The sequence below is a fragment of the Uloborus diversus genome, chromosome 9 (genome assembly GCF_026930045.1).
Source record: "Uloborus diversus isolate 005 chromosome 9, Udiv.v.3.1, whole genome shotgun sequence".
Lineage (NCBI taxonomy): Eukaryota > Metazoa > Arthropoda > Arachnida > Araneae > Uloboridae > Uloborus > Uloborus diversus.
This window is the reverse complement of record NC_072739.1, coordinates 56,840,656-56,857,743: the sequence shown is the minus strand read 5'-3', so window position 1 is coordinate 56,857,743 and position 17,088 is coordinate 56,840,656. Positions and strand designations below refer to the sequence as shown.

General features: G+C 36.0%; 1 protein-coding gene across 2 annotated transcripts in view; it reads right to left on the bottom strand.

Annotated features, from left to right (window-relative positions):
- Window positions 1–17,088, bottom strand: part of LOC129230088 (uncharacterized) — a 161,731-nt gene that overhangs the window by 8,231 nt on the left and 136,412 nt on the right. For both annotated transcript variants that reach the window (XM_054864480.1, XM_054864482.1), the window contains 2 exons: window positions 5,449–5,562; window positions 4,663–4,911 (listed from right to left, as the gene is read on the bottom strand). In XM_054864480.1, the coding sequence (XP_054720455.1) occupies window positions 4,663–4,911; window positions 5,449–5,562 (363 nt within the window). The remainder of the gene's footprint in view (window positions 1–4,662; window positions 4,912–5,448; window positions 5,563–17,088) is intronic.

Below are 17,088 nucleotides of genomic sequence, written 5' to 3'. Positions count from 1 at the left end.
AAAAAATGCGGATTTTCTCATTTTTTATGTAAAAATATTCTTACGTTTCATATTTAAAATAATTTTGAACCTCAATAGATGTTGCTACTTCCAGACCAACCCTTCTCTCACTTTCATTCTGCAAAATTTTACATATTACAGATGGTACATGTACACCAATGGCCTTGGGACAGGCATACCGCTATTCGCGCTCGTTTCAAACCAAGCGGCAGGGGAACATTTCTTTGTACCAAGATGGACACAAGAGATTCTAAGGCCATTAATGAATGAACAACAACAAATTGCCTCCTCCAGGCTTTCGGGGTGTGGATTTCGAAAATTTCTGTGTATGGTGTGTTCTAATAGGTGAGGCAAATAGGGTAGCTAGGTTTGAATGCTATAAATATAAGTAAAGGCACTTATATTTTGATTTGTTGTTTTTTAGTTATAAATATACTTGAATGTTTATGCATTCTTAAAATATAAATTTTGAAAAATCCTCGATTACTCTATCTTAAAAATATACTGTTTTCCATATCTAAAATATAACTTTTAAAAAATTACAGATCGGAATAATGTAAAAATCTATACTTTAAATTGTCGCCTTTTTAGTACATAGTCCTTTATTATCATCAAATTCTTCTTGCAATTCACAAGATTTAGAAATCCAAATGGGTATCTATCCTAACCTGTTGAACCTTTTTTCTATATCTAGTCTACAACAACGCAAAAAAGCTTGACAACTATTGATATCTGCTCGCATTTCATCAATGTTAGACAAATGCCATATTAGGGAAAAATATGCTGTTCATTTATTAACAGCCTATGTTTATGCAGTAAATTTAAATCCAAATGACCTTGTGATCAATCGTACATCCCTTAAGAGCGCAAGAGAAAATTTTCGAGAGGTAAAATCAAATTTAATGAATTTAAATTTAAATTTTTTAGTTATTTACTAGGATACAAAGCTACATCCAGATGTAACTGGAAAAAAAACGCCGATAGGCTTACTGTGATAGCTTCAGGTCCCAATGTTGAACAGCTACTCAGAATTCCTGAGATATTTCTTCAGTTGTATATGATATCTTAGATTATTGCTAACTGTTCAAGCTGTATTGATTGATACAACGGCTTATAATATCGACTGTATAAATTGTGCATGTAATTTTTTAGAGAAAAAGCTGATCGGTGATATATTACATTTGTATTGCCATCATCATGCACTTGAAATCCTACTGCAGAGTATTTTTAAAGAAGTTCTTGCCTTTCTTAGTTCTAGACTCAATATTCCATTATTCAAGCGCTTCAAAATTTTGCGGAAAGATTTCCATTATTCAAAACTCATAACATTTCAATCAAGTACACATCCCACTTAAATTCTAAAAGACGAAGTTGATAACATATTTTTGTTCGTAGAAAGCGGAATTGAAAAACATTCCAGAGAATTCTCATAACTTGTAATAATACTTCTTGGTGAAGTCGTACCTCTTACAGGGATATGTTTTTAGCAACCTGGAGCTTATGCCTGAGACAGATGGATGGCAAAAGGAATTTATTGTTTGAATATTTATATATTTAGGAAACAATTCAAATTTACCTTACATGAAGAGAATTCCCGTAAATGCTGTTTTACATATAATGTTGTATGGAGATATGGTTTTTCGCATCAACCCAATCTAGGCCTTTAAATTAATGTGTCTGAAAAACTAGCAGTGTACAAAATGATGACAAACATGCAGTAGAAGCAGTGATTGGAAAATTCATAAATCACTTATGGTATTTAGGGAATGATCTAGTAGCTTTGTCCGTATTGGATGAAGGAATTAACTTTGAAGATAGGAAAAGACTACTCCAAAACAATGCTTGCTGAAAAGGAAGACATGACTGATGACCGTATAAAAAATTTCAGATAACAGTAGTTGATTTGGAATACTTTCCTAGTAAAGATCTCCCTCTTTATAGAATCAATTACAAGTCAATAAAACTGTTTGATAAGTTACAAACACCAAAAGATGTTTTCCTATTTGATCCTGATTCATGGCAAAATGAAGTTAGCTATTTAAAGGGTAGAGATATCGTTAAAACGCTGAAAGATGTGAATGATACAACTGAAAGAGAAGCACAATTAATCGAAGAATTTCCCACTCAATTTACCAAATATGAGTCACAAAAGCAATTTAGTATTTTACAGACAGTTCAAGGGTATCGGGAACAAAATGCACACGATTGAAGCATTGAGAAAAGCGTACGATTAAGGTAAAGTTTCTAAAGCACTATTTCATTCTTATTCAATGTAAAATCTTTAGATGATATGAAGTAATTAAAAAAGATTGATTTTAGTGCTACCTCGTTGTAAAAGTATTTTGGAAACCTAGGAGAAACGATGTAAGGGGTCTGAAGTAAAAACTCAAAGATTTGTGGGAAAATTATCAAAAGTGTTAAAGTTCAACGTCCTAGGGGCACGTGTTATTATTGACCGATCGAGTTCAAATTTTGCACCGATTACTTTTTATTATAGTGTCACGAAACTAGGGAGCGTCACTTGTTGAATTCCGAAAAAAAAATTTCCCATATAAATAAGGACCACCCTAATATATATATATATATATATAAGAAACACTATCATAAACTGTACTGGTAACCTGGACAATTCAATCAAATTGAACATCACAACTCAGTTCAATAGGCGCCGGAGGCAACTCTATGATAATGGTAGACGATAAATTTAATAGCAATATAAAATTGAACAAGAAAGAACTAAAATTTGAAAAAACGAAAATTTGAAAAAATTGGGAGTAACCCCCTGATGAGGCCCCAGGATATTTTGGGATTTTTTCAAATTTTTGTTTTTTCAAATTTTAGTTCTTTCTTGACTTTAGTTATGACGTCACTGGTGTTTTTCTGGTGAGCCCAGTAGAACAGCTGTGTTTCCAAACACTCGTGGTTACATCGCAGTTAATTCTAGCTGAGCAGCAGACAACGCTCCAATCAAAGAGAGCATAAAACTTGAAACATGATCGGATTGGTCAAAAAATGCCATGTGATCTTCCAAGACCCCTTCGAGACTGTTTTGAGAGCAGTTGCAACCCGGTCCACCGCCAGAGAGTGACTGCAAGCATTTCCGAACGCTGGTAGATGACGTCAAAATTTTGAGTTTCCGAACGCTAGCGGTGCGACCGTTCCTAGTTTTCAAACGTAACTTTACAGGGTGGCGACAGATCAGGGAAAAATCAGGGAACTTTATTAATCAGGGAAATATCAGGGAATTTTGAAAAAATAACAAAAAATCAGGGAAAATTGATTTTATCAAGAAAAAAAAATTTTTTTTTGCTTTACAAAATTAAGTTCTCTAATTCCCTATGCAATTTCCGCCAATTATCTGTTCAAAAAAAAAAAGTAAAATTAATGAGGTGCAATTACACACTGCCGCATATTTGCGCATCTTTTTTCCTCAGCGTCAAAATATTGAATTTGACTTATTAACCACAGGATGAACTTCCAAAGATTGCTTCTGTGTCTGTTAGGTTATTTATTTTACCTAGCTTGAAATTTCCTTTCACGCTTTCAATGCTACGTAAAATAAACAACCCTACAGGCAAAGAGGAAGCCTTCATTAATGCCTTAGCTCCTTTGCCTTTATTCCATTGTCTCGAAGTAATTAGCATACTGTAATCGCAATTTCAAGAAGAAATCTTTGGTTTTTGAATTAATACTACAAAAGCTTAAAAATTATTGCTTTGTGTTTTTAATTTAATTGCTAAAATTGAACTTTCAATCAAAAAAAACTTTTTTTTTGTCGTTATACTATTTGCAGTCACCACAGATCATAAAGGTTTTCTTTTCTTCAGTCTTAAATGATACTTTTATTTTATAACCAAGTTGTATTCTTCTTTTATATATTTTGAAATTACGTAATTGCTTTTTTTCTTTTCTTTTTTTTTTCCTTTTATTTCAAAGTTGTTTGTTACAAAAGCAATCTATTTTTTTCGTTACATACTGAAATCATTTAAAATAGAGTTAACTTGTGTACTTAAGTAAATATCTTTATTTTTTTTATTGTTCAAATGCTGTATTCATTCATTAAAACCTGTGTTCTTGATTAGAGAAAAGCTCCCTATGAATGGATGTCAAATGGTTTCATCTTTTTTGCATAAATATGTCAGTTAGTTATATAAGAATAACTACATTACTTCTATTCTTCTTAAAATTCTTATGCTAAGTGGTTTCTGGAAGTAAAGTTTTTTTTTTTATTTTAATTTTCTGTATTCTTTCCATATAGAAAAATTTAATATACTATTTTGTAGGTTTTTTCCCCAAAAAAATTCGACTTGATGTGTTTTTTTAACTATTTTATTAAAAAAGTAGCATCTTTTAAAAATATATCTTTAATTCAACAACTTAAAACGTTTAAAATACTGCATTTTATACAAACATACAATGGATTTCAAGTAGCCCAAAGAAAGAAAACCATTATCATTGGTAACGTAAATCAGGGAAATTTGGTGAACTTAATCAGGGAAATCAGGGAAAAGTCAGGGAACTTTTTTTCACAGTTCCTGTCGCCACCCTGCTTTATGTGCCTTTGCGCATTCATTGAAGAAACGTAATCACCTATTTATCCAGTTGAACATGTTTCGAGCAAGGAAGGCAACTAAAATCAAAATATTCTGATAATCAGCTTACCAAGATCCGCACTGATAGTATGAAGTATTTCCCTGCTTATGCTATCGTCGTGCCTCTGCTTGTGTAGTTTAACCAGTATCATGACCGTGGTGAGCACAAATATCCCGAGACCTGCCAAGCTGGTCACCAAGATGAGAGTGTTGGTGCCGATGCCAGAATTCGAGTCCACTTTGGGGAAGTAGTAATTCGGAGTTAAGGTTCTCCACCAATTCGCATCTTCTGGTGGTATGGCTGTTCCCAGATTGGCACCTGCAATCAAAGACAGAAAGCTCAAACTTTTTGCTCTTTTTTTCAATACTCAAATGGTACTCTCAGAACTTGATCCTTCAACCTTACACAAGTTTTGTCGTATTTGATGAAATTGCTTCGATAAGGATGCTCCGATTAAATGTTTCGTCAAATTGACGAAAATTTCATGAGATTTTAACATGAGTTTCTGACACAAAGAGGAAAGGATCACCATAAATGACGAAAGTTCCGTAAAATTTGAGCATGAGTTTCTGACACAGAAAGGAAATGATCGTCGATAATGATGAAATTAGTCTAACAATTGATGAACCCTCCAAAGTGAGCGATACATTTCTGAGAGTGAAAAACATTGTAAGATCATTGCCGAACTAACTCTCTCTCTAGGATTCATCAATGGTTAAAGACAAATTTTGTCATTTACGTTTCTTGCAAATTTTAAAAATGTATGCATTTTTGAAGCTGAAAAATTCATGCGTGAATTACGTTTCCTCCCCCAAAATGTGCAAATGAACTTTAAAAAATTATTTAATGCATTACCATAACAGGAAGCTTCATCTGAACCGTCACCACAATTATTAAAACCATCACATCTTAAGGCATTCTTTATGCATCGTCCATTGTCGCATTCAAAATCAGAAAGGGCGTAGCAACCTGAGGAAAAAAAAAAAGGAAATTATAAATAACTTCTCACCATTATTATCCCCAAAGACTGTATCGCCGTTTCTCCTAAGCATTTCCTTCTAATGGCCAGTATTTAAGACACAAACTGTACATCAACGATAGTAAAAAAAAAAAAAAAACGCGTTTGATGACAGTGACTCTATGAACAATTGGCCGTTTATAGCCACCCAATATCGTTTTAACAGAGGCGTAGTTATAAAAAAAGCTCTTAGATAAGGTTATAGTTGGGTAAGGCCGTATCCAGAAATTTTTTTTTCGGGAGGAGCCCGGATTCGCACATTGCCCTAACTTAGACACACATACACGCATAAAAATATTTAACAGAAAAGATATTTTAGTCTCGATTTTTAATGATTCCTTTGTTGGATTGTTGTTATTTTTATTTTAATTTCTTATTTTTTTTAAATTCACCTTGTAGTGGTAAGGATAACGGGAGAGTGTACTTTTAAATCGAATGTAGAACATCCATAATTTCAGGTGGCCCGGGGGGGGGGGGGTTTCCCCGTGAAATTTTTTGAAAAATACATATAAAAATCTGTATTTTGAGGCCTTATATGGAGTAATTGAGACTACAAAAATATGAAGAAAAATAGGCAAACAAAAAGTCCTTTAAAAGGTTTGCATTTTTTTGCGAATCAAGATCAAGCAAAATAAAAATTGCGTGCTCGACAAATCGGTGACATAAATCGACAGAGAGGAGAAAAGAGAAGTACATCGTCATTTGCTCATATCGGCTTTTAGTGTAGTTTGTTTTTGATCACTTCCCCAACATCCTCCCGCCCCCTTTTTCATCAAATACCCTGCAGTATAAAAATGTATAAAATGGTTTAAAAGAAACGGTGTAAAGTAGATTTAGAAAGTAAGAACGAAAGAGCATTTTTGCAGCTCTGGGCAATTGGACAATTCATACTTTGATTCGTTTTCTAAATAAGAGACAACAGTCTTACAAAATGATTATAACTTTGTAAGACACACCCGTTTTAAGTTAAAAATAAATGTAACGAAATATTTCTCTCAAAGCAAACTTTTTTTTTTCAATTACAAGTATTGCAGAAAATGAAATAGAGTAGAGTAAGTGTTATTTTTTTTTCTCATGCTTAAGATATTAGCAGTATGAAGTAGAAGTAAGATAAAAACAAGCAGTAACAAAAGAACTTCCAAAATACTGAATTCGGTATTAAATAAATGTCAAGACATGGAACATATCAGTCACAAATATTTATCTTGAAAAATATGCTACAAAAACTCGAGAATCATGATTTTTGCATTTTTTACTCAAAAATGCAGAAGGAGATCAAGGAACTGAATTTGGCATATCTAGGTAACCAGATACTAGCCTAATCGGAAACTAGGGGCCCGGCCCTTGGGGAGTCCCCGGCTTGAAATCGGTGCCGTGTAAGTTTTATAAGAGTTTTAGGGGGAGGAGGGCAGGGGAGAGAAGGGACACCTGTTGGCCCGGGGCCGAGCCTGAAGGGAGCCCAATATTTTAGGTGGGAATAGCGATAAAAAATATAGAGGGGGCTCGAAAAAGTCATTTGTGACTGGCCCCAAAATTTCTGTGCACGCCCCAGGAGGAGGGCAAGTCTACCAAACTGACAAGGGGTCTCTGCCTTGGCCTTGAATTCAATTGGGAAAAAGAGCAGGAAGTCCTAATTAAGTGTCTAAATTTCAAGTATGCTTTGCAGCTAATGAGAACTAGAATTGCTTTTGCTGCATTTCTTAAAATTTTCACTCGTTTAGTAGTTACGAAATTAAGAATAAAAACTTTTTTATTTTCCTTTTCTCACATTGAAAATTAAAAAAAAAAACTTCTGTTTTACGGTACAAAACGTTTCGGGGGTTGGTGGCGCCCCCCCCCCCTCTGAATACGGTTCTTTTGGGACAAAACAAACCTGGTAGCGTCGTAATGCTGTGATTAGGACCTACATAGCCATCACAATGCTGACAGGTTAGGATTACCTCAACTGTAGTTTTAGTCCTTTTCTGTGATAAAAAAACAACTTCCTGAATTTCGAAGGGTGTTATATCCCCATATCCCCTTCTCTGGACACACAACTGTCTCCCAAATCGGAATGCAAGAAAGAGCAGATGGGACAAATCCATATCTTCCCCAGGGGTGGATACAGACTATCATTTTATATCATGCTGATGAATGACTTCCCACCCCTGCATAAGCACGCCTTTTGGTTTGATTACGAAAAAATTGTTAAATTGCATGGACGTCGATGAAAAGCACCAAATCGGCCAGGGAATAATGCACCTAATATGCCACAAACGTTACAAATTAATTTGCAATGGAAAAAAAGTAATATTTCAAATACTTTCAAAAATAATTAATGAATTGAAAATACTACTGAAATCGTGTACATTTCATTCATAATGTGTTTGAACACAATGTGGACGGATTCTATTGTCTATGGTTTAGGGGGGGGGGGGGGGGTTCATGACCCTCTACTGATCTTCCCCTCGGCTTATAAGGCCAAAGATGTCGAGAGCGTCATTGATCCGATGGAGGTGCTTGCGAAAACCGTCACCGCCAGATAAAAGACGAAATATAGCAACGCTTTGTTCCAAGACATTCGGGAACTTCTAGAATCTGTCTAAACCATGGTTTGGTTTTGTCTCTATTTTTGAGTTCTTAAAAGAAGGAGTTTCCGTGGGCTTTCCTAGCAATGAGCCTTATGAAGCTGTAGTGGAGACTAGGCTGTGATATTTGAAGAGCTAAAGCTCCCTCCTTGGCCGAAAATCGGCAGCATCATCACCCTGAATCACACAATAGGCAGGAGTACAATTTATTTGTCATAATTTAAGAGCTAGTTAAGATCAAACCAGTAATTGATAGTATAAGAGAACGGGAATCTGTTAGTAAATGACTTGGGGGGGAGGGCGGCTCTTGAAACCGAGTCTTTAACTATAGCAGAGCTCGATGGATGACCGCAATGTCATCATCAAAAGCTGTTGCGTTTGAGGCAATAAGTATATAAATCAAGAGAATAAAGGCACCGGCGTTCTTGAAATCATCCAGTCTGAAGTCATCCGAAGTGGGAAGATTGGGCGCCGGAAACACTGGGTGCCGAGCACATTGGTCCCAATGATCCCGGCGCCCAATGTTTACAGTGCCTTAAGTGCTCAGCGTCCAATGTTCCCGACGCCCAATCTTCTTAGACCGGAAATCATCAGTACACACTAAACACATGCAACCATTCTTCTTCCAAGTAACAAGAACTTAAAGTTTCGTATGTCAACACTTTGAGTAATAGTTTTCCTAAGCAAGTAAGGCATCAATTTTGTCTTAAAACATTTCCTCAAATAAAGGATCAATTACTCGACTCGTAATACATTTAAACTAAGTAAATAAAAGCACATAGTTGAAGGATCAATTTCTAAGATTTAAAAAAAAAAAGGAAACGATTAAAGGGGTGAAAAATAATAACAGAAAGATGCACTTTGCTTAGCAGGACATAATAATACCTAATCTCATAGCACAGTGACCAAATCGGGCTCTTAAGTGAAAATCACGTGACGATCATGGAACGTTATTGTGAAATCCTCAAAAGGTACCAGCAATTACGAATGTCAGTTTGCAGAGACGGCACAAAATTACCCCTTCATAATTTCACGAAATGGCGGGTCAAAAACTAATTGGTGCAATGACGTTGCAATGAAGTCACATGAAAAGTCTCAAATGTGTCCAAAAATGACTCCCGTGAAATGCTACAATTCTGTCACCTTCTGTCTGACGGTGACCGTCTGATTGTGATTCGCAGTGACTCGTCCCTGTAACTTTGCCGTGAAATGTTGTGCCATCATGGTAGTGTCGGTGATTAAAAGGAAATAACAAGCGTTTTGTAGCACAAAATTACAAATTACTGCAGACACGTGATTCGGGATTTCGAGGAACCCTTTTTTCAATGCAAAATATAACTTTTGGATGTAAAGATATCCGGTTTAGAGTTCCAATTAAAGGTTCCTTGAAACCTCGAATTACGTGTCTGCAGTAATCTGTAATTTTGAGCAAAAAACGTTGGTTATTTCTTTTTACTTCTTGTACAAATGTATTTATTTAAATTTTTAGTCGGCGAGTAACTCGTAATGGAAGATGGAGAAAATAGTCTAGATGAGCATTGGTTGTACTGTTCTGCTTGTAATAGTTTTACACATGAAGTGAAAGAAAAGCATAGTGAAAAAAAATTCTGCGTGACGAAAAACAGGGGTGGGGAATTGAACTCGCTGCTTTAAGTTTATGCCTAAAGTTATAATCAGAGTAGACTTTTCCAAAATTTTAGGGGAATTTTAGGAACTTTTTGACAAAATTTTAGGAAAATTTTAGGGGCATTTTAAGTTACAATCTCCTTTAAACAAGCAGCCTGACCATAATTTATTAAACAACAACCAAACTTAAATGTTATCTCATAGCATGCATAAACAACTTACTTCAATTACTTCTGTAAAAAAAAAGCAAAATAATTTTTTAACCAATTTATATCTGTTCGAGGTAAGTACACTAGGAGAACGCACCGCTAGAGGGAGTGATCGTCGACGCATGCTCCGCAGTAACTATGTTTCAGTCTCTGTGTAGATCTCGTAAAGATAACCTAATGTAAATACTCGTGTGTGTAAATATAGTCGTTTATGTTTCTTACTTGTTCAATTATTGTGCCCACACCCCGCATGTCACCGTACATGTTTCTGGTCCGTCGACAGCAGCAATAAATTAGTGGAAGAAGCACAATTCAATTGTCAACGAGTAGAACATTCAAACACTATGGATAACCTAAAGAAGAAACGGAGCTACCTCAAAGGTAGGACGACTCGATTAATTAATATTCTTAACGACAAAATTAATTCAGATGCAATTACTATTGATGAACTCGAAATATATGGCTCTGATTCTCGGGATTTATGGCATGAATTGCATGAGTTAAACACGGAAATTATCCTAGCTCAAAAGGATACAGAAATCGAGGCAAACGACAAAGAATATGATGAAATCGCATCCAAAATTGAAAGTTTAAAGGTAACAATTTCTAAAGAAATTAAAACCAAAACAGCAGGTGAGACCAGTACGAATAATACTTCTCACGTATCAAACCAGTTTAATTCAGAACATCATTTGAACTCTGTTAAATTACCCAAAATAGAACTACCAACATTTTCAGGCAATTTTTGTGAATGGCTAAGTTTTCGTGACTTATTCATTGCAACCATTCATAACAATTCATCTCTTTCTGATGCTCAACGTTTGCAATATCTCAAGCTTTCGATTAAAGGCCAAGCATCTGTTCTAATTCAAGCTCTGCAAATCACGAATGAAAACTACGACAAAGCATGGAAATTAATTAGTGATAGATATGAAAACGTTTCGGAAATAATTAATGCAACCCTAGACCGATTATTTTCGCAACCAAATTTAAATTCTGAGTCATCTCATGGATTAAGAAGGTTATTAGATATTACTAATCAGTGTATCGACACTTTAGAAATACTAAAACAACCAGTATCTCAGTGGGATACCATTCTAGTTTATTTCTTGAAAAAGAAACTGGATTCTGAAACATTACGTCAGTTTACATTAAGTTTGAACAGATCGGAAGTTCCAACATTCAAATCATGTCGCGAATTCATTGAAAAACGCGCTGCAGCTTTAGCGTGTCTGAGACATAACACACATGGCAACACACATGGCGCCGGATCATTTTCGTCAAGGACACCGAACGAAAAATCTTTCTCATCAAAAAACAAAATAGAGTCAAAACATATGGCTGTTACGAACACTTGTTTATACTGTAAGGATAATTCACATGCAATTTATCAGTGCGATAAATTTAAAGAAATGCCAATTAGTGCGAGAAAGGAATTTGTAATGCAAATGAAAATTTGTTTGAATTGTTTAAGACCAAATCATTTTGCCAATACTTGTAAGAGTTCAAAGTGCAAAAAATGCGATCGTAAGCATAACACTTTGCTCCACGAAACGACAGATGTCAAAAATGAGGAACATAAAAGTGATACGTTAGTATCAAATCATTATTCGGAATCTAATTTGAATGCACAAAATGTTTTGCTTCCAACTGCTATTATTAATGTACATGACAAATATGGAAATGCGCATGTTTATAAAGCTCTAATTGATTGTGCATCTCAAGCAAGCTTTTTTAGAGAGGATTGTTTACAGCGGTTAGGTATTCCACGGCAGCGGGTTAGTGTTACTGTTGCAGGGTTAGGTTCTAATGAATCGAATAAAATTTCGGGTGCAGCTCAAATTAAAATATCGCCAGTCTCAGATACTGATTTGACACTCACTGTTGATGCATTAACCATCCCTAAAATTACAAATAATCTTCCCCAGAATAAAATTGATGATGCGAAATTGAAATTTTTTAAGCATTTGATACTTGCAGATAAAAATTGTAATCAACCTAGCACCATTGATGTCCTACTGGGTGCTGACGTGCTAGCAAACATAATACTGAGTGGGCATATTGTTATTCCAGGAGAGAATTTGATGGCGCAGGAAACAATTTTTGGATGGGTTATCTTGGGAAAAGTGGGAAAAACTCAAAGCAACTCGAATCGCGTTTATACTCACTTCACTCGTTGCGAGGAGTTCGAAGTTCAGAAGTTGTGGGAATTAGAAGAAATTCCAAACAAAAAAATACTCTCCCCTTCAGAACAGGCATGTGAAAACCATTTTCAATCCACATTTACACGCAACGATGAGGGAAGGTTTATCGTAAGGTTGCCTTTTCGTAACGATGAGCTAAAATTGGGTTCATCTCGCGAAGTCGCAGAAAAGAGGTTGATTCAAAACGAGAAGAGTTTTGTCAAAAAACCCGAAAAAATGAAATTATACAGAGAATTCATGATCGAATATGAAATGTTAGGTCACATGGAACTGTGTTCAGAAAATGACAATTTAGGAGAACATTTCTATCTTCCGCATCACGCTGTTATGAAATCATCTCAGTCTTCTAAGTTTCGCGTTGTCTTCGATGCGTCTGCTAAATCGTCAAGTGGAGCATCTCTCAACGACAAGCTTATGGTAGGTCCAACTTTACAGGACGACATAGCGACCTTATTATTGAGATTTCGCAAACATAGAATCGCTATGACAAGTGACATTGTTAAAATGTATAGGCAAATTTTGATTCACCCGGACGACACACAATACCAAAAAATACTCTGGAGACAATCGTCAGACGAGGAAGTTAAGGAATTCCGCTTGCTGACAGTCACATATGGCACAGCTTCAGCTCCATATTTGGCCACGAAATGTCTGCAACAACTTGCAGTAGAAGAAAGTGAGAAATTTCCGCACGCGTCTCAAGTAGTTAAATCAGATTTTTATGTAGACGATCTCATGACTGGAGCCGAGTCCGTTGAAGAAGTAATTCAACTGCAACAAGAAATAATTGAAATGTTGAAGCGTGGAGGATTTGAAATCAAAAAATGGTCATCGAATGAAGAATTGGTACTTGAAAATATTCCCCCAGAAAGTCGTGCAACATCTTTGCCTCTGGAAATTAGAGATGATGTTAAGACCCTTGGAGTTCTGTGGAACCCAGCAACGGACACTTTTTCTTTTAGGTGGAATTTACCTCCTGTTTCAAAATTTTGCAGCAAACGTATTGTGCTATCCTTCATATCTACAATTTTCGATCCTTCTGGTTGGATTTCTCCCGTTATTCTTAAATTCAAGTTGCTTATTCAACACCTCTGGAAATTGAAGCTCAGCTGGGACGAAAATCTTCCACCAGATTTACAGCTAGAATGGAAATCTCTAGTCGAAGACTTATCTCAACTAAAAGAAATTAAAGTACCCAGGTACATTCTTCAACCTTACAGCAACATCATAGAACTTCACGGATTTTGTGATACCTCCGAAAAAGCATACGCGGCTGCAGTATACATACGAACGATTTCGATGAATGGCAACATTAATGTGCAACTGGTTACTAGCAAGACCAGAGTATCACCTATAAAATTTGTTTCTCTTCCTCGACTTGAACTTTGTGGTGCCTTCTTGTTAGCTAAACTTGTTCGCTTTACGTCTCGAGCGCTACAACTCGATGCAGTTAAGACATTATGCTGGACCGATTCCACAATTGTTTTGGGCTGGCTAGCATCACACTCTAGCCGGTGGAAAACTTTTGTTGCGCATAGAGTAGAAAAGATTCATGAGCTTGTTCCTGAAGCTCTTTGGAACCACGTAGACGGCAAATTAAATCCAGCAGACTGTGCCTCACGGGGAATGACCCTTGAACAATTGCAGAACTTTCCGCTGTGGTGGCGAGGCCCTGATTTCTTGTATTCGCAAGAAGATATCTCGCACGAACCATTTCAGTACATTGAAACTGATGAAATTCGTGCAGAAGAAAAGAAAACCGTACCTGCAACCCACGTCGCAACAGCGACAGCAGAAAAGAGTGACATTCTAGAATTATTGCATAAATTTTCTTCGCTCTCCAAATTGAAGCGAGTTACAGCTTATTGTTTCAGGTTTATTTACAATTGCAAACGTTCAAAGGAAAAAAGAAATTTAGGACTACTGTCGTCACAAGAACTTGATCATGCACTTAAATTTTGGATCAAACAAGTTCAACAACAGAATTTTCACCCAGAAATATACTGTTTGAAACATTCTCGCACACTACCTACAAAGAGTAAGATCTTGTCTCTAAATCCTTTCCTTGATGATGACGGTTTGCTCAGGGTGGGCGGTCGTCTTCGCCATGCAAACCTACCGGAAAATCAAAAATATCCTGTTTTGTTACCTAAACGCAGCTTTTTCACAGACCTGTTGATTTCTTCATTACATGTAACAAACTTACATGCTGGACCTCAGTTACTTCAAGCGTGCATTCAACGTGAATACTGGATACTATTTGCTAGAGATACTATTCGACAATGCATTAGGAAATGCATGACATGTGCTAAGATTAAAGCTCAAACCGCTCAGCAAATGTTAGGCGATTTGCCAGCTGCACGAGTAACTCCAACCCGACCATTTCTTAAATGTGGCGTTGACTATGGTGGCCCTTTCTCCATACGGATGTCAAAGAGCTCCAGAGCAAAAACCTGCAAGGCATATCTATGTCTGTTTGTGTGCTTTTCAACTAGAGCAATTCACTGTGAACTAGTTAGTGATTTGTCAACAAATGCCTTCATAGCTGCTTTTAAACGTTTTATTTCACGTCGCGGTAAATGTTCTGACATTTACAGTGACTGCGGCACTAATTTTATTGGTGCAAAGAAGGAACTTGACGAACTTAATGCATTGTTCAAATCACCAAACCATAATGAAAAAATCGCTCATTACTTATCTGATGAAGGTATCAACTGGCACTTCAACCCACCAGCTGCTCCTCACATGGGAGGCATTTGGGAAGCGGGCATCAAATCTGTGAAATTCCATCTTAAGCGCATCATATCAAACGTGATATTAACTTACGAAGAGTTATACACGATCATAGTGCAAGTTGAGGCCTGTCTCAACTCTCGTCCTCTCTCACCTCTGTCCAGTGATCCAAATGACCTTTCAGTGCTCACACCAGGACACTTTCTTATTGGTGGTCCTCTAAACGCTGTTCCAGAAACAGATTTTACATCTTCTAAACTCAACCATCTGACACGCTGGCAGCTGACGCAACGTCTATTGCAGCACTTCTGGAAGCGTTGGAGTTCCGAGTACGTGACCCGTTTACAACAACGACCAAAGTGGTTTTCCAGAAAACCCAATTTGAAAGTTGGAGACCTTGTGCTGGTTAAAAATGAAAACTTACCCCCGCTAAAGTGGCGTCTGGGACGCATCTCAGAGGTTTTTCCAGGAAAGGACGGTTGTGTTAGAGTGGCAGCAGTAAAAACTTCTGACGGACTGCTTAAGAGACCCATTGTTAAGTTATGCAAACTGCCAATGGACAGTGATTGACTTTTGAACTTTATTTTACATTTCATTTTGTTTAAATTGCAAATTTTTGTATTCATAATTGCATTATTCATATTTTAATTGCTTTTTGTATTTATAGTAACACTTAAATATTTCATGTTGAAACAGCAGTGTTTCAAGGTGGGCGGAATGTTCGAGGTAAGTACACTAGGAGAACGCACCGCTAGAGGGAGTGATCGTCGACGCATGCTCCGCAGTAACTATGTTTCAGTCTCTGTGTAGATCTCGTAAAGATAACCTAATGTAAATACTCGTGTGTGTAAATATAGTCGTTTATGTTTCTTACTTGTTCAATTATTGTGCCCACACCCCGCATGTCACCGTACAATATCCGATATTAAGGTAAACAATATTTAAACTAAATCAATTATATTAAGTATAAATACATTTTAATACAACAACTTTTCTACATACCTTCTTACCGTGGTGAACTAGAATATGATTCTATAATAAATTTTAAAGAAAAAGCCATAAAAAAAAACTTTTACATTTTATAATGGTGAATTCAAAATTTTTATTTGCATCTCATCAAAAAAAAAAAAAAAAAAAAACGTAATCTGCTACTATGAAAAAACAGATCTGACCACACATTTGATTCATCCAATAATGTTTTCAAAAGCAATTTTGGGGTTACATTACACTGATTAAAACTTCTATTTTATCTTTAGTCGTTTTTTCAAAATTTGTTCTTTGTCAGTTTCGAAGATGGATAACTCTGATTCTAATTTTTGTTACTGACTTGTGCCTTCAAGAATTAGGTTCTGTGCAACTAATTTGTACAATATTTTGAGTTACTGTAGCATTCTTCAGTCTCTCTGTTCTCTCTTTTATCAGGCCTAAAGCAAATTCTTTATTCTTCTTCAACTCATTGATCTTTTTGTTATTTTCACTTATCTGTAAATCAAGATTATTTTTCCTCTTTTTAGTTTCTTCTTTTTCAAGTTTTTTCTTTGTCATTTGTTCCTTTTCTTTTTTAAACTTCTCTTCTTTCAATCTGTTAATATACTCCTGGTATGATTTATGCGAATCTTTCACTACTTTTAGTAATGTTAAAGTGATAGGTACATTCAGTATCCCTCCATAACTTTGTATAGTATCTTTCACTAATCTGAGTGATACAATAGTATGTTCACTGTGATTCACATTTATCATAGCTTTATTGAATGAAAAACCCTTCTCAGGGTCCGCATTCCCATGTGGCAAAATCATAACAGTTTTGATTACTTCAGTTAACTTTTCATATTTTAGCCGATTGTTAGTATCTTTCAGAAGAAATAATTGTCTCCAATATCCATCTACTCGTGTTGTTTCAGATAGATTTTCATGAGCAGTAACATCAAATACGAAAAGTTTCCACTCTTCTCGAACATTATCAATAAAGTCATTCGAAAAGTTTAAATAACGAGCAATTCGTGTAATTGCACGAACACTGTTGGAGCAGGAATATGCGTCAGAAGAAGTGCGGGAGACTTATTTCGGTCAGCAAATGGCAGTTTTTACGTTTTTTTAGGAACACCAACAAAATTTTAGTATAATTTTAGGAGTTTTAG